General features: G+C 35.9%; 2 protein-coding genes and 1 non-coding gene across 7 annotated transcripts; 2 read left to right on the top strand and 1 right to left on the bottom strand.

Annotated features, from left to right (window-relative positions):
* The first annotated feature begins 1,831 nt into the window (after positions 1 to 1,831).
* Positions 1,832 to 10,218, top strand: C1GalTA (Glycoprotein-N-acetylgalactosamine 3-beta-galactosyltransferase 1). 5 transcript variants are annotated; one of them, XM_020949153.2, is made up of 4 exons: positions 1,832 to 2,115; positions 8,259 to 8,423; positions 8,488 to 9,380; positions 9,443 to 10,218. In XM_020949153.2, exons 2-4 carry the CDS (start codon positions 8,381 to 8,383, stop codon positions 9,647 to 9,649), a joined length of 1,143 nt encoding a protein of 380 aa, XP_020804812.2. In that variant the 5' UTR covers positions 1,832 to 2,115; positions 8,259 to 8,380; the 3' UTR covers positions 9,650 to 10,218. The 5 variants fall into 5 exon arrangements, with proteins under 5 accessions (XP_020804812.2, XP_020804814.2, XP_020804813.2 ...); XM_020949155.2 differs by having other exon boundaries at positions 1,834 to 2,018; XM_020949154.2 differs by having other exon boundaries at positions 1,868 to 2,086.
* LOC147643019 (uncharacterized) lies at positions 3,765 to 7,243 on the bottom strand. Its single transcript, XM_086837275.1, has 2 exons — positions 6,233 to 7,243; positions 3,765 to 6,173 (listed from the first exon to the last, which is right to left on the bottom strand). Exons 1-2 carry the CDS (start codon positions 6,273 to 6,275, stop codon positions 5,998 to 6,000), a joined length of 219 nt encoding a protein of 72 aa, XP_086693401.1. The 5' UTR covers positions 6,276 to 7,243; the 3' UTR covers positions 3,765 to 5,997.
* Positions 10,219 to 16,940: 6,722 nt separating the features above from the next.
* LOC147643018 (U5 spliceosomal RNA) lies at positions 16,941 to 17,060 on the top strand. Its single transcript, XR_015272680.1, has one exon. It is a non-coding gene; the product is annotated as a U5 spliceosomal RNA (small nuclear RNA).
* Positions 17,061 to 21,984: the final 4,924 nt, after the last annotated feature.

Below are 21,984 nucleotides of genomic sequence, written 5' to 3'. Positions count from 1 at the left end.
TATATTTATAGCAATGAAAAATTACCATAAAACTTAGAGTTTTTCCCAACCAGTAAATTATCACACAGCCAAATTGGTTGTTGTCCTAACTGATCTTCTCTACGCACCATGTATAAATTACACATGGGTAAAATGTAAAAATTAAACAACAAAAAAAATTGATTTGCAATTAATTCTATAAACTTACAATATAAGAATTATATAAACCAAAATTAACTTTCTTTATGTTATTTTAATGTAATGATAACTTTGTATTAATATGAAAAATAACTTATTCTGTTACCATGACCGCAATTGTTTCTAACCTAGAACAAAGCACCTTTAACCACTCAGGTTTTTGTTTTCAATATAAAACTATAAATGCTCAAATGGGCTTTTATTGATACTATTATTATTCCTGGAAACATAAACCCAACTTTAATACACTCTCAAAATCATAATAAAATTTTCAAAACAAAAACTTATTTCAATAATTCAATATAGTTGCTTTTAAGGACCACAATACATCTTCATTTAGAGGTGTGAAAACATCTTGACGTTTATTATCTGACTAATTGACTGTGCAAACTTTTCTTATCATATTTGTCACTTACTGAGTATACATAAGGACGTTTGCAATATCTTATCATAAAAGATCGATAGCGAATGGTTATATGATAAAGCTTACTGTTTCGAAAGTCGATCAGAACAAAATATAACAAATATTTTGTTGCCCAACTAAAAAAGTTATATTACTATACAATTTATAAATTTGATAAAAATAATATAATACTTAATTAATCCAGGGTTATAAAATGATTGTTAAGTTTTCAATATAAAATTGAAAATAAATGGAACGCTTTTAAATTTCAATAAGAGAGTATTCTCTTTAATATTAAGAGAACACCCGGTAAATTTTCCGGCCTAAAAGAAACCCTTAACCTAGACAACAGTTTTCCACAGCTGTTTTCCGTTACTGCGAGCTAATGCTTGATGGGGAGGCAATATAAAACCTTGGGGAAATATAAACCATTTAACGCATGTATTAAAATATCTATTATATATGTATGTAACATATGAATGTGTACATTTCTTTAACGATCTCTCCTACTTATCAAAAATATTTATTAATAGTCTTTACCCAATCATCCATTTTATCAACGCTCTCTTATGCTCTCTCGCGACAATGTTGCAGCCGGCAATTGGCCATCTCTCTTTCTGTTACTGCTTCACCCCCGCATGAAAGACCATCGACCGCCTGCGCAAAGAAAACTACCCAGTAAACATGAAAAACTATTTACTTTTCATACAGAAACGCTCAGGAGGTAGGAGGTAGGAGGTAGGTTTATGAAAAGTTCTTATTTATTATCACTAGTGAAGAAATCATAATTAAATCTTGTTCTTGAAATGTTTAATTGATTTATTACATTTTCACAAATGGTTACATTAAGAAATGTTGTAAAATTATTCAAGAATACAATTTACAACTGATATTAAATTATATTTACATCATATTTAGCTACAACTCAATATTAGTTAAAGTGCAATAATATTTTGTATTAAGTTATTTTAATTTTGTTTATGTTTATTTCATCAATCTTTAATAGATAGAAATATTAATTTAAAGAAAATATTAATTTCACAAAAATTAAAACTTTAATTTTAAAATTAATTTTTCATTTTAAAATTTTTTTTAAGCGGTAGCTTAACCAACCTCCTGAGCGATTCCATATGAAAAGAACAAAGAATTCATGATGAAAAGTACAACTGGGTGGTATTGAAGAGAAGAGAAGAGAAGAGAAGAGAAGAGAGGGCATGCGCTCTCTTAGTGTTTGCCACTCTCTTCGTTGGCTTTTGCGGTAGTTTCCTGCTCAGCTATAGAATTTCGCGGCAGAATTTTTTTTCCACTCGTCGCATTCGCTCATGTTTAGCTCTACGCTCGTTTAGAAGGGGAGGAAAATAAGTTTAATTAAATATTTCGATTAACGCAATTCCATTGCTCGAATGACACGCCGAGCAATTAATTGGCAAAGCGAAACGTGAGTGCAGTCGCCAGTTGAAAGTGCAAATCGTTGGTTTTTTGAGGCGTCCTGCGATTGAAGAACATGTGAGAAATTGTGCAAAAAATCAATTTTTGTAAGTAAAAGAGCGCCGCGGCAGCTGCAGTTCAGTGAAACATAACGAAAACTAAACGAAACACAAAATAATTGAGTCAGCAAATACTATATTTTGTATCAAAACAAAAACGCACTGAATAACAAAAAATTGTAAGTGCAAGAGCAGCGCGATAAAAGCTAAGAAAGAACGATAACAATAAATACAATGCGCAGTGTAAACTGTTAACTGTAAACTGTAGCAAAAGTCAATATTTTGTCGGTCAAAGTGAAATAATGAATCAGAGACATGCGGTCCTTTCTTTCCATTCCGTCTAAATTTGTGAAGTCATAATTAAAATTAAAAAAATATATATATTCATTTTTGCCTCTAACCAAAACCAGTTTTATTTCGCTACAACGCAGAGTGCTACGTGCTTATGAAGGGATCTCAAGGAATATATACTTTATCCCTGTGCAAAATAAACGAGCTTAGGTTTCTCAGAAATGCACTTTATGCTTTGGCGTTAATTTAAGGGTAAAAAAAGCATAGAGAATTTATAAGCAAGGAAATATTTCATATTTTAGTATTAATAAAATATATAAATATAAAATACATTGTTAAAATACAGTGATTACCCTCACAAATACTTGAAAAACCCTTATATCTCACATCATTTGAATATATTTCAAGACGGGAAGCGTGATCCCTATTCGTCACAACCTTATCCTGGTGGTTGTTGTTGTTTTTATTTTTAATATGCTGACATTCTCACACAGCTGCCCTTTCCGTCTCCTTTGCCATCTTCTTCTTCGCCTGTTCTCCGGCTCTCTCTCCCTCTCTCTCTCTCTCTCTCTCTTTAGTTGTCATTTCCGTTGTTGCTGTCGGTTGTCGCGTTATGTGCACATTTGCACCCGCCCACCCCCCTCTGCACTCCAGGGGTGAATTGTCTGCAGCCGAAATGCATTTACTTTAATTTATTTGTGGTTCCAATTCCGTCTCTCTGCCTGTACGTGTACATTTGTTACATGTGACGCCTCTCTGATTAGACGTTGTTGTTATTGTTGTACTTAATTCGTATGCAGATTGCACCCCTGATTGATCAACTGCAGTGGCACTGATAACAGCAGTGAGTAATAGAGATTCAGAGTTCTAGCCAGTCTGCAGGCGGAGAAGATAATGCGGAAATGATACTTTGAAGCCTTAAAAACCTACAGATTCTAGGATATATTTAAATTTCTTTCTTCTCTCTGCAAAAGGAACATTCCATATATGTATGAAAATGTCATAAAATCCATTGTAGTATATTTTTAGACACCATTGCAATTAAACACAATGATTTTTGTGGCATCTCTGGAATAACTAATGCAATTGAATTCAATTTGTACAAGTAAAAAAAAAAAAAAGTGAGCTAAAAATGACAATTTTATCGCACAAGTGCAGTGCATTTTTTACAGAAAAATTTGTAGACCCATACATTTAGTAGAAAACGTTAAAAACATGTTAATATAACATTCTCTAAATACCTAAATCTAACTAGAAAAATTAATTCCAAAAAAATAAATTGATTTCTTCAATATTTCTTTACAGAAGTAAGGGTATTTTGCATTCGATCCCCTTTAACCCCTTCAGCTCCATTGCAATCATTATCAACGTACTTATTAACGGAGTACTTGAAATGACAGCTTAGCTGCTGATTCGTGATGGAGAATGTTTCCTAAAGGGGGGAGGCTTCCTCAAGTGAAATTGTATCTCAAAGGGGTTGACACAAGCCTTGATCACTTTAAGATTTAAAAGTGCATTAAAAAGATGTTACTGGATACGTTTTTATTGCACTTTAATGACCTGAAAATGAGTCTCGGAAGATTCCAATTTTATATAGGTCATTTCGTTTGTTACTTGGAAGCTTTGTATTTATGTCTTAAACAGCTCTAAAGCCCCTAAGGTAAAATCCAAACAATAGCCCTTAAATTTTTTACTAATCCAGAAATTCAATGTAAGAACTAACTGAAAAGATTTCTTTTATTTATCAATCAGCAGACAATTTCATTAAGAACCGAAAGCGACCTTTGTCATTGTCTGTTTAAATAAAAGGTTTGAGTTTACAAACGCATTGATTATTAATTTTAACAGTTTAGAACAGGTTTCTGGCAAAGCTTTTCGCTCACCTAACTGTCAATTAAATAAAACGAACAGGAAAATAAATTGATTTAAGTTGACTTTTAGATAGTTTAACGTGGTATTAAATAAAATTTATTGAAAACTTAAAAGGGAAATTGTGTGTTACATTGTAGCTACCAGAATTTCACGACAACTTTAATTATTGATAAAGTAAATTTACAATTGCAAACAATTTGTCCTCCCCCAAATTAATAAACACGACTTCTCGTTAAGAGAGAGATAGATCTTTACATATGTGAAACAACAAACTGATTGAACAAAACAACAGAGTTTCTGAAAACGGATGCAGGCCACATTTCTTCTTTGTGGCCCGATAACAATTACCAGCAGTTAAAGTTCCACATTGATAACCAGCGACCAACAATTGTGGCTGCTTTATTGTTTATCTGGAAATGAATAGGAGGAAGTCGCTGAAAGTGAACTCAAACTCAAATGTGCCACATATGTTATGGCATTTTTATTTCGAGTAAAGAATTTCCATTGGCTTAACAAATAAAACAATAATAGAGTTGAAACATTCACGGGATTGCCGAGCGTGGCTGATTTTATTGCCCGCAGATGAACAGAGGCCTAACAAAACAATTTGACAATTGGTTTGCTTTTTCATTTGGTATTTGGTTCGGTTTTTGCCTTTTGTTCAAAGTGCACTCACTGTCACGCTAATATATAAGTTAAGTGTAGGTCCGTAAAAATAGCAATTCTATTAACCGAATGACATAATAATAATAAATTAATTTTAACTACCTTTTAACAAACAGATGCTTCAGTGTCCATTTGGGGTTAGTTCGAAATTGTTCTAGTTCAAAATGGAACTTAATAGAATTTTGTAGATTAATTAAATTTCAAAAAATGTGATTGAAAGCGGAAAAAAACACTTAAGTTTTGGAGATACAGAAGAAATGTATCTTAAAATAGAACATTTATCACCTTTTTTATGGCAAATTCCTATAAATTCCAAGATACATAGACTATGTTGTGTATTTTGAGCAAAATTCGACTTCAAGATATGTTGTTTTCTGGGTCATCACGTTATATTATACAAGCCACAATTTAGATTAACTTGAACCATAAAACTAGTCTTAAAACAACTTATCTCTATTAGAATCTAATTAAACATTGCGCACTCAAGGTGGTGAGGTTTTTTCTTTTATTTTCCAGACATAGCATCACTATAATATCATAATTTTCAATGATAACGACATGATAGCGTAGTTGTTTGTATAAAAAAGAATCACTATGGATATCAAATATGTTGAACAATTCAAATAAAATGGTTTGAATTAAAGGCACGTTGGCAAATGAGTTCATATTCGTATTATAAAATAAAGTTATAATTGTATAATTTTCTTTTTTTTTGTTCACGTGCAGTGCATGTGAATAATTTTACGATGGCAATGGAACTAAAATTAGACTATCTGTATGTAAAATATTTGGTTTAGATTGTGCATCTTTGTTTTGCATTCGCCACACACGCAAATCACAAGCTTCCAGCTTTGCAGTCCAAGTTTTCCAGTCGGCAACCATGATGGGCAAATATGTATGCTGTTAAATTGCGTTTAATTGCAAATTGCACACTGAATTGGAACGGCGAAGCTGGAGGCATGCCTAAATTTAATTAATTTGCAATTACAATTGCCACTTGCGAGTCGAGCAAACATTTTAGGTCCGTTTCGCCCCCACATTCGAGTGGGTTTTAGCCTTGTCACGATTGCCAATTGAGAACATTCCTAGAACACGCAGTGTTCAGGGTTTCATCTCAGATTGCCCAAGTCCTTGACCTACTGCTAATGGAGCATCATCGCTCTTAAACCGAAAGGTATCAAAGTCATCGATTTCCAGAGGAACGGATACGAGTTTAGCCAGGACAAGAAACACTATGAATCCCAGTAGAAAAGTCAATACAAGTTGACCCAGTGACACTGAAATGGGAAAGCTTTGTTAAAATCTAGTTTCTAAGAGTGGGACACTCAGGAGAGACCTTTACTGGAGGACCAGGGCACCTGTATCTTCGATGATATCATATTTTATTATCGCACTTTTCACTTGGATAACCGAATTAAAAATGAGCTCAAAGCGCGTCTGTAAAACGAATAATATATCAGCCATTGAGATATCTATGACGTTAAGATTGGCCAGCTGCTCAAACAGAAACTACTACAAAGCAAAAGCTGCCAGAATGTACAGTGATCTCTAGTAATAAAGGGACTAGGAAATAACTGATCTGGCTTGACAATTAAAACACGGAAAAGCAACAGTTTTTATAAACTCTTTTGGCCCTTTGTGTTTCCCAAACAATTAAAATCTGTTGTTGCCTTTTTTCATTTTCTGATATCATCATTTTGATTACAATGTGTAGTTAAATATAGGAAAATGTCTGAAAGTTTTAACCAACTAAATTGATTTCTTACCTACTTGATAACCATATCAGTTTACCAAGAAATCACTTGGAGTATGAAAAAGTGAACGACTTCAGTGAAATCAATTCTGCTAATATATATATAATGGGCAGTACGAAAAACTTATCATGCCGACAGAAGTTGACCCCCAAAAAGTGATTAAAACCCGGGCTATCAAACTTATGGGCGAGTCGATGATAATGAGTAATTATTGCTGTAGATAAGTTTTGAATAGAGGCCCAATGATAAGAAGCCCTGCAAATAAGGAGTGGCAAACTAACAAACTCATGTGAATCACCGGAAATCCAATAATATTATGTAGAAACCTATAAATATCGGAGTAAGACAGGGCTCTAGATATGGATAAGTGTTTTTCTGCTTTTATTTATCTTCTGGGTTGAAAGAACTGCATTAAACAAAAGAGAATGAAGCCCAGAACTGAATGTATTTTGCTTCAAAAACTCGGTATTTTGGCTGTCTGCCTGCATTTCTTAACAAGGTGTCGTCTTGTTCAGGTTTAAAACTGATTTGCTTAAGCCACAATCTGTTGTCGCAGCTGTTTTGTTTTAATAATATTACCAAAGTTATTGTTTCATCCATGCAAATAAAGTTAATAAGTGAGTGCTAAACGAGGTATTTGCTAAACAACGACTAAAGACGATCCGAAATAAAGAGTTTTGCTTGCTTAAAGCAAAGATTTAAGTGTTCTAATCAATGTTGCGCTAAATAATCGAATTTGAATGAATTGATATTGATTGGTAAATGTTAATAAAAGCGAAAAGAAACATATTTTCAAGCGAAAAGTAATGAACTTGAAGTCTGGAGAGTTTATGTTGATCTTAACCTTATTAAATATACAATTCCCCAATGAATATTTACCAATAGCTTCACTCAATCCTTAAATTGGTTCATAAGCTTGCTAACAATATATTCTAAGCACTTCTTAACATAAATATACTTTATAAATTAACATTAATTAGGCAGGTAATTAGTTAATTCACCCTCAACTTGTGTTTGATTTGCTCAGCGACTCGACACACGCTAGTTTCCAACTAAACAAAGTCTTTAAACCGAACAGAATCATCTTTATTATGGTGTCAAAAGTGTAATTGCTTTTCTATTTGCTCTTCGCATGGAAAAAACATGCGAATTGTTTAGATTTTAATGTTGTCTGTTAGTTTTACGACACAAGCTCGAAAATAGCCAAACTTGTTGCAGACACTTGCTTTACGTAAGCCAAAAAAGTCAATTTCAATATTGCAGTTATCTCGAAAGAGAAGCCCTCCAAAAAACCGTGAAAACACACACTCACAGCCGCGTACAAAATGAAATAAAGCAAATAAGTATAACTAAAAAAAAAAACAGAAGAACAATAAATATTTATCAGCAACGCGCAGCCGGAGAATGCAATTACGAAGAGTAGCAATTGTCACGTTTTGCATGAGATTAGCACAGTTCGGCCAGGCCGAACCAAACTTCGACCGAGCAGAACCAGCACAATTTTCAGATAGTTGTTGACACTACAGATCGAGTGACTGACGTGAGCACACATCATCATCATCAGCCTCACTAAAGGGAGTACCTCTTATTTTTTGTCAATTTTTGCAGAAGATGTAAGGCGAAATTCGAGTGGAATTACCCCCCCGCAACCAAAGAAGCTACCGGTTCAGATCCTCAGAAGTTTAACCAAAAGTTCCTTTCACACCCGCAAGAGTTAAAGTTAAAGCCAAATGACTGCCAATAGTTTGCTGGGAAGGTCCATACTTAATGAAGGTGAGTAAGAAATAGTTTATATATATAATTAATATATAATTAATATAAATACTGATATTTACAGGCCGCTCGAATAAGCGCTCATTTGTGTCGCTTATTTTTGGCCTGGTGGTGGGCTTTTGTCTGGCGGAGCTATTCGTTTACTCCTCCACACCGGAGCGCAGTGAATTTATGCCATATGATGGCCACCAACATGGTGATGTTAACGATGCCCATCACAGTCACGACATGTTGGAGCTGACGGGACCGGAACAGGATGTGGGCACCCATGAGCATGCTCATGAGAACTCCACGATTGCGGAGCGCCTGTATGGCGAAGTACGAGTACTTTGCTGGATCATGACCAGTCCAAGTAATCACCAGAAGAAGGCGCGACATGTGAAACGCACCTGGGGAAAACGCTGCAATAAGCTGATCTTTATGAGCTCCGCCAAGGATGAAGAATTGGACGCCGTGGCCCTGCCCGTGGGCGAGGGTCGTAACAATTTGTGGGGCAAGACTAAGGAGGCCTACAAGTATATCTATGAGCACCATATCAATGATGCCGATTGGTTCCTAAAGGCCGACGATGATACCTACACGATAGTGGAGAATATGCGATACATGCTATATCCTTATAATCCCGAGACTCCGGTTTACTTTGGATGCAAATTCAAGCCGTATGTGAAGCAGGGTTATATGTCCGGCGGTGCCGGTTATGTCCTCAGCCGAGAGGCAGTGCGTCGTTTTGTGGTCGAGGCTCTGCCCAATCCCAAGCTCTGCAAGGCTGATAACACCGGAGCCGAGGATGTGGAGATTGGCAAATGTTTGCAGAATGTCAAGGTATTGGCAGGGGATTCTCGAGATGCGAATGGAAGGGGTCGCTTCTTTCCCTTCGTCCCAGAACATCATTTGATACCAGCGCATACGGATAAGAAGTTCTGGTACTGGCAGTACATTTTCTACAAAACAGATGAGGTGAGTTTTCGGGGGGAAAACTAAAGAAAAAGGGAAACAAGTAAAGTTTAATCTTATTTCAGGGCCTTGACTGCTGCTCGGACAATGCCATATCCTTCCACTACGTCTCTCCGAATCAAATGTACGTGCTGGACTATCTGATCTATCATTTGAGGCCGTATGGCATTATAAACACGCCGGATGCATTGCCCAGTAAGTTGGCCATTGGAGAACTGATGCCGGCGCCCAAGGAGCAGCCAACGGAAGCTACAAGTGATGCGGTCTCTTAAAGATCCGCCGAAATCAAGACGCAATAATAGAGATGGTTGGATTCAATCTTCTAATGTACATAGATAGCTCTTGTATATATATTTCTACGTACTTTCACACGGATAGATCGCCCTAAGCTTTACTAGCATTGCCATTATTACCATCATTTCCATATATTTTCTGTTATGTCCACGGACCTTGAATTAGTATAATTTCCCCTATATATATATGCTCTCGGGGGTTTCGTTTTGGGACTCCAATCGCTGTGCCCGCATCTTTTGTACAAATACCAAAACTAGATATAATTTAGAGCTGTTAATTTAGTTTGTAATTACGTCTAGGTTGTACATTTTGCAAATCATCACTAATTTAATCAAGATCAAGATTAGTTGTCGTCGTTTCATTTAGCTAGCCATTTACAATTTTTGAGCAGTCTAAGTATGATATATCCTATATACAAATGTAGCTATATATATATATATTTAATCTCTCTTGTGATTGAGATTTTACGTATTATAGAAATTAATGTACTACACAATTCAACAAGTATTTAATAAAATGCTGCTTATGTATTACAATGGAACCAAAATTATCCCCTTGGTTTTAAATAAAACGATTCAGAAGTCATGAAAATGAAAGGTATGGTTAGTATGGGTTATTTATATATAAAGAAATGGTAAATATAATTTTGATAATGTTTCCTTGTCATATATATCCTATTCTTTGATAATTTATAACAATTTTATTCAAATTATTTCCTATTTTATGACTGAAACTCACTTCTGTTCATGTCTAAATTTTTAAAATTATCCAGATTGAGAATATTCTGAAGGAACGGGCTGCAACTTTAATTTCATAAATAAATTATTCTTATATAAAGCTTATATGATTTAGTACTTAAGTTTTCCATTTATCGCAATTTAATTTTTTTTCGATTTTAAATTTAAGAATTAAATTTTGAGTTTATTTTCTACATCCACAATGAATTCTACTTTACATGCATTACATTACACCGATTTCTACAGACATGTAAATTTATTTATACATACATTATACATTGCTTTTTAGATTTTTACATAGTGGCGCCACTGTTGTAGAAATATGATTTTTTTTTAAGGAACGTTAATGTAAAACATTAAAAAGCACACGAATAAGCCAAAAAGGCTTTAATTTCCATTGGGTTATTCGTTTTTTCGAGAGATATTTTATCTACATACGCAATTTAAAATTTTTTAAATATTTTAATTTTTTTGTAAATTTATGAAAGTTTTAGGACCTTATAACATTTTGAAATTTCAAAAATTTTGGAAAACACCTAGATCGACTCGCTAGTTGATGCTGATCAATAATATATATGATTTATAGGATCGGAACTGGCTTCCGATTAAAATTATAATACTTTGCCAGGGTATACATTTAATACATAAAAAAGAAAGAGAGCTAATGAAGGAAAAAGGAACTTTGGTGTACCAATAAATTTGTATCAATAAATTTGTTAAAAAGTTATTTTATAGGTAATATTTTAGTTTAATAAATATATATAATTATTTTGTTTCTTTCTTTAATATTTTCCAACTCACACACTCTAAAAGTACTAGTTAAGTTAATTTATAAAAATATTTCTGATAGAACTTCAATAATTAATTTTATGACCTTTTATCCAAATATTCCTTTATTCGGGTCAATGAAATATTTGATTAAATTGTAATTATTTTGAAACAGAAACGGGTCACAGAATAAGTCCCCGACTTACAATAAAACTGTCAGAACGTCAACCACTAAGCCGGGCAAGGAAACCGTCAGGACCACAGGCCAATTTAATTGATTCGCGTTAAGCTGCGTTGGCAGCCGCCTTTTGGGACTGAGAGACAATTAGAATGCTTCCGGTTTGCTCCTACAACAGTGTATGAATAAATGTATATGTATGTGTACATGTGTAAGTTATGCATACTTTAGGCAACATTACCGCACATAAATCCCTACCATCTATTATGCAAAATCCGCTTGCTGTTTGCGGAAATGATTTATTCACGCATCGCCAAGCCCAGCGGCCAAAGTGCAAATTTCTCGGCTGTTTATTTTGTATTTGTTTTAATTGCGTTTACAAAACTCTTAAATGCGAAATAACATTTGAATTTATTGCATTCACTGGTATGCAATTAAACTGGATTAATCGTGGAATCTAATTCAATTATTGATGCGAATAAATTGCACCGTCTTTTGGGTCAGCGAAGCGTGTTTAAAAGGAAAAGTATTTTTCTTTGAACTCTTTTTTAAAGTATTATAAAAGTGTGGATATTCTAAAGAATGAACTTGATGTTGAAGAGTACTAAAAAGTGTTAACAAAAAACTTTTTGTTTTTGAAAGCATTTCATGTTATTTATATAATGGAAAAACAAAGGTTTCTAGTTTGCATTACAGAGGAAATTGAGATCCATTTATGCGTTATTTGTGTACTCTTTAACATACTCTGTGATTATTTAAATAAGTATTAAAAAAAAGGAAAACCTAATTGCAAAATTAATGTAATCAAGTGATGCAGAGCCATTTAATAAAATCGAATCTCTTTCTTCTAGGGTTTCAATCGCTGACAATGACAGTATCTCCCCTGCTCGAAGTATGAAAAAGGGCTTTCAATTTGCTGCAGATGCAACTTTTCTCTCCATTTTTTCTTCCATCTTGTGCTCTGCTGTCTACTGAAGCGTTAATGAAAAACTTTGACAACAAAAAAAAAAAAAAACTGCATAGCTCCCAACCCAATCTCAAAAGTTCCATGAAAGACACCAAAGTAAGCGACTGATGGAGATGGAATAACAATAGTCTTTCAGGGGCACGGTCCAACATGGCGTATGATTAATGCTACCGAGGCATCAATGAAAATCAATTAATTAACGACAACAACACAAGCTCCAGAGGCAAAAAAAAAAAAACAAAAGGACACGCGCTCTCGTCTGCTCATGAATGAATCAACGATTGAATGAATGAATGAGTGTAATGACTCTTTCATTAAGCGCTGGACCGTGAATAAAGTATTAACCCACTCCGGAACCAGGCTCAGAAATGAACGCCAAGGCAGACGACGACCGAGGAGCACCGAGGAGCTGCATAAATTTCCATTTAGTTAGACAAATGTGACAAAACGGAAATTGCAAACGGAGCTAAGCACTCCGGCATCCTGTTTGCAACCGAGTCCCTGAGTTGGGCTCAAGGATCGCTCCTTTATTGGCATTTGCCAGATGCCTGCCTGCTAGTCCTTCCCAAGTGGGTTAAATAAATGATGAACATGCTGAAGCATATTGAAATGTAATTCATAACGTAGCATCGGCCTCACAGTGTACCATTTTCGCATTCCTCCTGTTGCTGCCTCAACATTGCGCATACGTCACGTTGGCCACAGGATGTGCCAGCAGGTGTACTCTATCACATACTAATTGAATTATGCATCTACAGCGGAACAACCTGCATATAATTCAATAAAGCGTACAGTGAATGGGTATAAAAGTGATGTACATCAACCCGCGGACTCTGTATGTCATCACAATGAACAGAACTACGAAGAATCTTTGAAGATATTTAAACACAATTCCAGACAAGTGAAAACTAGCATTCGAAGAGTATTTATTTCCTTTTTAAAGACATCAATAAGAGTATACAACATGAATTTCTTTGTTACCTTCACTTTTACCCTTCATTTCCACATCAAAAGTTAATTAAATATATTTAAATGGCATTTAAAAACTCCTATAATTGGCATACACATATATCCTCCGGTAATTTGAAAATCACTTCCCCCCAATAACATTTTTCATCACATGAAAAACAGAATCACTTAAAAAGTTATCAATTTATTTATTGAATCAAATGAAAGAAAAAAAAATGCAATTAAACTTTTGCTGGCAAAAAGTGATGACTGCAGGTTATTTAAAATTCGATTTTCATCCAAGCTGACTGCGCTTAAAATTGCTACATATCTCTTCTCCAGTTTTGGACACATCTCTGACTTGGCCAAGATAAGCGTACGATTTCGGTTCCGACCACACAGTCCATAGTTTGCTCTGTCCCCTTCCTAGTCCTTCGTCTTGGCCAACAAAAAACTTTCATTGGCCACTTTTGGACTGTGATTTCCTTTTTCCTTTCTGGCGATCTTTTTTCCTTCGGCTTGGTCCTCGAAATTCCGCGCTAACAAACTTTATTATTTCGCTAAAAACTTTTTAATGACAAAATCAAATTGGTGCAGGCAAAAACAAAAAAAAACAAAAAGTTGCGGGCAAGAAAGGCAGGACTAAAAAGGAGCGGCTGTTTGCCATATAATTTGAGGCTTATTAAAGCGAACCCCCGGGAAGCAGCTGCAGTACATTTGTATTCCACAAAGTTATCATGGGTCCTTCCGCGAAATCACATCATGTCCTGTCCCTCAATTGCATTGTCAGCCCTGTCATGTCTTTTGGGAATGTGCTGGAGAGTGGGAAAATTAGTTCTATTCACTGTGTCACATTGCCACATTCAAGTTGCATCCCCTCTCAGAGCATATTTTCCCCTCAAATATCTTCACATACTAAATAACATAAGCAATGTCCAATGGAGCATTCACTCATTGTGGGCGAGTCCCTTTTTGGAAGTGCCAAGCCATCAGGGATATTAAATTTAAAGCTCTAATGTTTATGACTATCGATTATGCGACCACACCCACCACAAATAACATTTATATATATATAGTTATTTTCCTTGAAAAAGTATTTTTATGTTACAGTGATGATACCTTTTTGATGAACAGTCTAAACTAGGGAGGGGAGAAGATATTAATATATCTATAATTTAAAGATATTTAACCCAATATCCTTTATACGAATATATTTCATTCCTTAATACTGTGAAATATGTTGTATGTAAACTTTGTTTAAACATTTTTAAGATAGTTTTTGTACATGTTAACAGAAAATATATCATAGTCAGAAATGCAATACTTTTCGATATCCCCTTAAAGGTTTGTCTTCTTCAATATCTTTAATATTATTATTTTAAATTCAAATTTCAACACTTCCCTGTTAGTCAGAACTTACTGTAGATGTGTGAGGAATGGACGGTCAAATGGTTATATGGTCGCTCAATCAAATCCCTGGACATGTTGTGTAGGAAGATTCCTTCATCGAAGTGGATGAGTTTCTGACGGGATGATTTTCAGGGGTTTTCTAAATCTCATCCTTAGAGCACATCATCTCCACAAAAAGGATAATTGCAAACTATTTGTTAGAAGAAAAGGTTTCGTGGGGGATAGAAAAATGCGGGCCATAGAAACTAAAGTAAAATGCAATTCTTTAGTAAATTAATGTGCTCAAAAGGACGAGGCCCTAACCAGCCATCAATCAAGGACTTGTCGATTTTAAGGGGAAAGGAAGAAAGCGACAAGTTGCACTACAAAATCAATAAAACTGTTGGATAGCTGAGGGGCAGTTACTCATTTATTTAAACAATCAGTCGGATGCTGAGCCAAATGTGACTCAAAACTACATTTGTGTTAGCCTCGTTTAGGGGGATTTCCCTGCTCGGTTTTTCTCCTTTTGGGCTGTTTGGTTTTCCAACTCACATGTGCCCCGGTTTGGGAGCATCATCCCATCCCCCTTTTTGGCCATAAATCTTCTTGAGGCTGACACAGAAAGCAAAAAGTTAGAAATTCTCTTTCTATTTTTCGTCAGGCTTTGTATTTGTGTTTTGGCATATGATTGATGTTTTCCCCAAAAAGAGGAAACATGGAAAATGGAAGGGTTTTCTTACGGAGTTGTAGGGACGAGAGAGAGAGAGTAGGAGCTCCCTGTAATTACTCGAGTGTTGCTAATTTAATTAAACACAGACCATCAACAATTGGAAATGATTATCAGTGGTGGCATCAACTTAAAGAGGGAAATATGCATTTGCTTTTCTCGTATTTCGGCCACAACAAAGGCTAATGAGCCACTCCCAGGCCCTCCCCCTATCATCCTCTGTCTGCGGCAGGATTCCGAGGACTCTCAGGCTCTTCAACTGACACTGAGAAATTGCAGGCACCACGAAATTAAAAATAACCCAAGCAAAAATCTTGAGAAACAAAAGCGAAATGGCAATTTATGAAGCTGCTGCCGCTGCTGTTGCCCAAACTCCTGTCCCTCACCCAAAGGCTTAAGGTATTGTTAGCGCAGGAAAATTCACCTTCTCTGTTTTTCCTCGGGGTTTTCCTCTTCAGCGAAACAAAAGCCGAGAAAGCAAAAACAAGCGAAAAATTCGTTAGCGCGTTGATTTATCATCGACAGACCGCCTCTCGTGTCTCCATCACTATACTATACTATATACTAAAGGATATATGTATGCACGCTTTGGGAAATCGGCGGAGAGGGCCGCTAGGTAAGTTTCCGGTAATCCAATAACATCCAAATAGTCCGGTTCCGCGACAAAGGCGGTCTGAATGCGAGTAAATTGTGATATAAATCACACAACAAACTGAGCCACAGAGGCGAGAGGAAACGGAGAAAAAAATGTTCCTTGTTGGCAAATGACAGGCGGCATCGCTGCCACCAGGACCTGGCTTCCGCCTCCCAGGCAGGACCTCACCCAGAGCCGAAAAGGAAAAACCCGAAAATGAAACTCGTTAGAAGTTTTCTTTCGGTCACAGCCTTCCAGGACGATAAGGGTGGCCCAGGGTGACCGGAGCGGCAGAAATGAGTAAAAAGGCAACAAACAAAAATCAAAAGAGTCGCCATGACTTGGGGCCTGGTGTTTGACCAAGTAACGAGGTTGGTTTCAACAGTTCTAACAATTAATTTAATTGAATAAAGAAATTAACTAAAGTCGTATTTCTTTTCATTCGATTTTACATGGTTTTTAAAATGTTTTTTAAAATATTAATGCATATAAAGAATATTTTTGTACGCTTGGAGAGTATTATAATTTTAGTCAAGAGCTTGTAACGCTCCATATAAAAATATTAATAAATATAAATTCAAAGAATACGAATATTTCCCGAAGATAGTTTTCTTTCTTAATTTTCCTTACAATTTAATTTTCTTCATTCTGTTAATAATAATATTCTTTTTCTGCTCATTTTTATACCAATCCCATTTCCCTTTTTTAAACAATTATCATCCCCTAACCCACAAATGAAATTCAAAACATAAATATTAGTTTTCAGGTAACCATAGTTACCCTTACCTGGAAACTACCCCTTTTATTTTCAGTTGCATATTTTAAGGAGCACCGTGTTCCATTTTTTGCTTGACTCTATAATTCCCAATCGTTTCTAGCTCTCACCACATAGAGAGGCTCTTGTCTGTAGGAATCAAATCACTCTGGTTTCTCTTCAATTGTCGAATAAATCTTTCGCCTTTTACTAAAGATTTCCGTGGAGAGGAGCACTCTAATGAGTCTAAACTCAATTTTTAATTAGTGCCCATGCTGGAGTATTCCAGCGGGGCCATAAATAATCAATTTTAAATTTCCATTTTAAAAGTAGCAGTTAGACAAATGAATATAGATTATTTTAGCTAGGAACATAGGATTCATTAAGCTATTATTTATATCTTCATAAAATCTATTGTAAAACTATGTTACACCTTTTTTTATTCGTTTTATGAATATATATATCTTATATTTTAATATATTTATTCCTTTACCATTTAAGCAACTCGAAAATCCGCCCTCTTTACTGCCAAACAAAAATCTGCAGCAATTTGTCTTAACCAGAAAGAATATTATTTAAATGTCGACCCATAATTGTGCACTATACAATATATATATAATACACATCCTTGTATATACATTCATATATCCTTGTTAACAGATATAACACATATATATGGTTACGCCCTCACATACGAGTGCGCTGCTGATGAATGGCCGTAAAATGAACTTTAATTAAATTTGCTGAACCAAAACACAAAGTCATAAATAAGTTAAATAGCACACCATGGTGTGCGAGTGCGAATGCGTGTGCATTTTGTGGTCAAAGAAAAAAAAAGAGAGGAATTATAATTAAAAACTTGATCAAAGATACACAAAATGTATCTTTTATATTTATTCAAACTAGTTGCGCTGAACTTTTAATGGCTGGAATAAGTGCATATATCATAAGTCAAAATTTTCAAAGAAGTAGGCCAGGCTAATGTAAAAGTCTGTTTATGAATGAATTATGGTACTTCAACTCTGAATAAACTCTAACGAGGACTCTTTGACTAAAAAGCAATGTTTTAGTTTCGTAGATGCGTTGAATATTTTATCTTATGAATATTTTATAGTATTAAAGATCCTATGACTTGGTTTTGTATATAAATTATAGAAGAATAGATTAATAGCAGTATTTTTAATCAAGAATAATCTGAAATTCTCAGAAATGCTGCTGAATAAAGGAAAACATCTCTACAACATGATTTGCCTCTGTATCAGCAAATTTCCTGCAATTCCATCGAAGCCAAAAAACATGTCCTGTTTTCCGCATTTTTCATTTCATTTCGAACGCACACCCATATGTCGCCCTCATTTGCTTCACTCTGCCTGTCTTTGCATTATCCTGCCATATCCTAGGCTCCTGTTCCAACAAGACAAGAGACACATGTTCCCCCTGTTTGGCCAAACACTTGAACCAAAATGGTTTCTTAGTGGGCTTGCATGGCGTATGCGTAACTTTGTAGTGTAAGCAGTGGCATTCGCAAATTGCATTCCATGGGAAACTAGAAAACTCACCCAAAAAAAACCCGACTAAACTTTCAATCAATAACTGAATGGACAAACGAAGAGAGAGGACTCCTATCGGCTCTCTTGAATTTAATTTTGCATGATTTGTGCTGGTTGTGTGACCAGCCTGTGGCCAATAAACGTGACTCGGCCACGTTTCCTGGCTTTCTGGCTTAAGTCTTTATGTAAATTTGCCATGCCACCCACTGTCCCTCCCCCCATAGCAGTGGTTGTTTTGTCTGCCACATTTGGTTGCAGGCTGTGGCAGCTGCAGCAACATTGATGCACGTACGAACATAAATAATCGTTGCGGCCAAGGAAGTTAGTTGAAAAATCCCCCCCGAAAAGCTATGTAAGCCTAGCCACAAGCGATTGTCATTGAATTTAAGCCATCCGGAAAGAAATCATTCTCCGAGGGCCAAGTTCTTACTCAAGCCGAGGAGAATAGTTAAGGTTTAATTTCTCTACTTATTTAACTACATATGGCTGTCAGCTAGAGGCAATTAAGCTTTAATTAGAAATAACTTGAGGGAATGGGGTGTGTGTGTGCAAAGAACATTGCATTCTCCACTCGACAGCAGAAAGAGCAGCAGTTGAGTTTATTTTTGTGGCTGCCATGTGGTGTTTATACCACATATATACATATAGATATATGTATATCTGTAACACATATATAGAATATATATTCCATGGCATTCGCACACATGTCGGTCGAGGGCTTTTGCCATTGTCAGACATTGGATTGCAAAGTTAATTTGCAATTGAAATGGCAAATAGAAAGCGGCGACCAAATTCACTTAACACAAGCTGTCATTTTCCAAGGAAACCAAGCTGCAGATGTAAATGGAAATGGAGATGGAAGATGGAGTTAAAGATTCTATATCCTGTCCATCCATTGTGCTTGGCCACAATTAAAACCGGATGCCCAAACTCAGCTTTGGCTCCGGTTTTTCCATCGTTTAAGCATTTACAATCGCAAAATGTTCTGCATAATTTGAACAAAAGGCATAAATGCGTTAGTCCTTTGCCGGAATGTATGCGCATAAATTGCGGCAAATAGCGCTGGTACCTAATTATTATGCGTCGGTCCACAAGCCCCCAACTATGACCTCACTCATAGTCAGAAAAGGAGTTGCTGTGGAGGATGGTAAAGGACCTCCTGGATTAACTCTTGATTAGGCAGCTAGTCGCTTCTGGAGTGGACGATATAAAAGCTGGGAAAAAAATACAACGCATAAAATGTTAATTGTCAGCAAATAGCACTGCAGCGTGGCCATAAAACTCATGCAATGAAAAACGAATTTGAAACTTGTTGTCAAAGGACGAATGCGGAATACTCTTTGGTTAGCTGGAATTTAGAAAATATTATTTGATAGAGTTTACTAAGTATTTTATGATGATATCTATCCATCTATCAGCCCTATTCGAGTATAATTATAACTTTTAATGTAAGGTTACATTTTAGTGGTCATAACTATTTAATTATATTAAAAAAGAAACATACAAAACTTGATCTTAGTACACATTCTTAATAAATTTCAATTACTTTGTGTTAGTTTATAGATTTCTAAAAGAAACCCCCCCCCCCTAATTTTGCTCCAACCGAATAGTTAATTGACTCTACCCTCTGAAAAGTGTAAAATCACTCTGTTGATTCTGCAACGGTTTGGCTTTAACAACACATTCCAAAGCTTGTGGGATTTTGGTGTTGGCGCTAAGCATTCCTCGTAAAGCCGCTTTTATGTACAATCATCGCTCCATTGGCACTACGGAATTGCTGAAATAGTAGTTGCCTCCGATTTCTATGCATTTGAGCAGCACTTTATGTGGCAGTATATGAAATTATGATAAATTATTGCGCACATTTTAAAGGCATAATCCGGCATAATATTCAAATTGAATGGCTAACCACAATTCACGGTCCAACTCCGCCAATTAAGCCAAATGCGTAATTATGAAATGAATTACCGGCCAAAGGCATCGGATATATCATACATACATACATATATTCCCATACAAGTTGATCCTGGAGCAAATGCAAATTTCAATCCCCAATATCCCGTCTGAAATCCTCCCCTGCTATCATTTACATCAAAGACCTATCAGTGCCGCCTCCACGGAGCTGTGCCAATCATTCGAAAACCAAAACTTAAAGTAATCAAAGCCCAAGCAAAACAAGAAACCCCAACAATGGCAAAGATTGCAAAAAAGGGAAGCCTAAAAATACCAAAAGAATGTGAGCAAAAGGAGGATCCATGGGAGTGGGGAAATGGGGATTGGGGAATGGCTACCGGTGGGGTCATATGGCAGAAAGGATTACACGTGGCAGCCGGGACTGGGAAATCCCCTTTTGGGCCACTTGGGCACGCTGCTGTGGCTCCTTCACCGGAACTGCCGGTCTAAGCAAAAGGCAGCAGCAATAATAGCGACTAACTTTGAGCCCGGAAAAACAAAACAAAAAAACACAAGTGAAGAAAAACGAACAAGAAAAGCAAAAAGCAAAGGCAGGAAACAAGCATGTGAGCTTAATAACAGCAGGCATTTTCCGTTTTGTCATAGATTAAATTGGTAAGCCTTTACGCCTTTTTTTTAAGCCTACCAAATCGTATTTAAATTTAAGAAAATAAATGTTTAAGGATATAGAAAAATTAATACATTTTGTTAAAAAATTATGGTAATTTTAAAGTGCTGAGTTGGATATTATACCTGAAATAGAACTTATACTTATACTTTCATTATTTCGTTCTCACCTTCAATAACAACTCAAAAGTTCAAAATTCTTTTTAACTGCAAAGGAAACTCGGGTTATTCTTTCCCCTTTGAGTTTTAAACATTTTACTTATTTTTTACCAAGGTGTTTTTGAGCCTAGAACCCGTTTTAGAAATCTTGTCAGGTTGTCTTAAACTTTTACACTTCCAGAAAGAGGTTTCTATTTCCAACCAAAAATCTTGACTGAATTTAGGGATACCTCCCAGTTTTCCTCTTTAAATTAAGCCCCAAAAAGTTGATGATATCTGTGCTCCAGCGCAATTTCCGGTTACAAAATAAAGCACTAAATGAAGGGAAAATCATTTTCTGATTGCGATCTCTGCCTTTATGCTCGTTATGCAATTAAATTGCAATTAGCGCGAGCTTAATGAATTGCATTTTTAAATTACACACACGAGGAGTTGGCAGACGGACGCTATCTCACGTTTGCCTGGGTTAAACACTTGCACCTGTGTGTGTAAGCTAGAGGAAAGCACGTGTAAAATCAACATGTTGCTCCTTGGCTCCTGAAAATACATATATACATATATATGTGCCACCTTGCGAGTGAAGCCACCCCCCCAAAAATGGAAACTAGTCTGGGAGTTTTTCCCGCACATGCACTGGTTTTTCATCAACAAGTTTGGAGTGCCTGATTTTTGAATTTCTCGACTTTAGCCCGCTTCTCTCGCAGCGGGGAAGGAACACACACACACAAAAAAAAACAATGAAATACACAGAAAATATAACAAAACAAACACACGCAACATACACTCCCTTGGACACACTCCCACTTAGCTTCCTCTCACCTCTCCTGCAAATAAAAACTTGTACTCCGGTAGAGTATTTTCCCGGAATCCTGCTTCTGCTGTTGCTCTCGACTTTCCCGCGTGCCTCCGATTCTGAATA

Source organism: Drosophila serrata, unplaced genomic scaffold (genome assembly GCF_035046125.1).
Source record: "Drosophila serrata isolate PLE 108 unplaced genomic scaffold, ASM3504612v1 contig_302, whole genome shotgun sequence".
Lineage (NCBI taxonomy): Eukaryota > Metazoa > Arthropoda > Insecta > Diptera > Drosophilidae > Drosophila > Drosophila serrata.
Note: the sequence above shows the minus strand (reverse complement) of the source record. Positions and strands in the feature narration are given on the sequence as shown.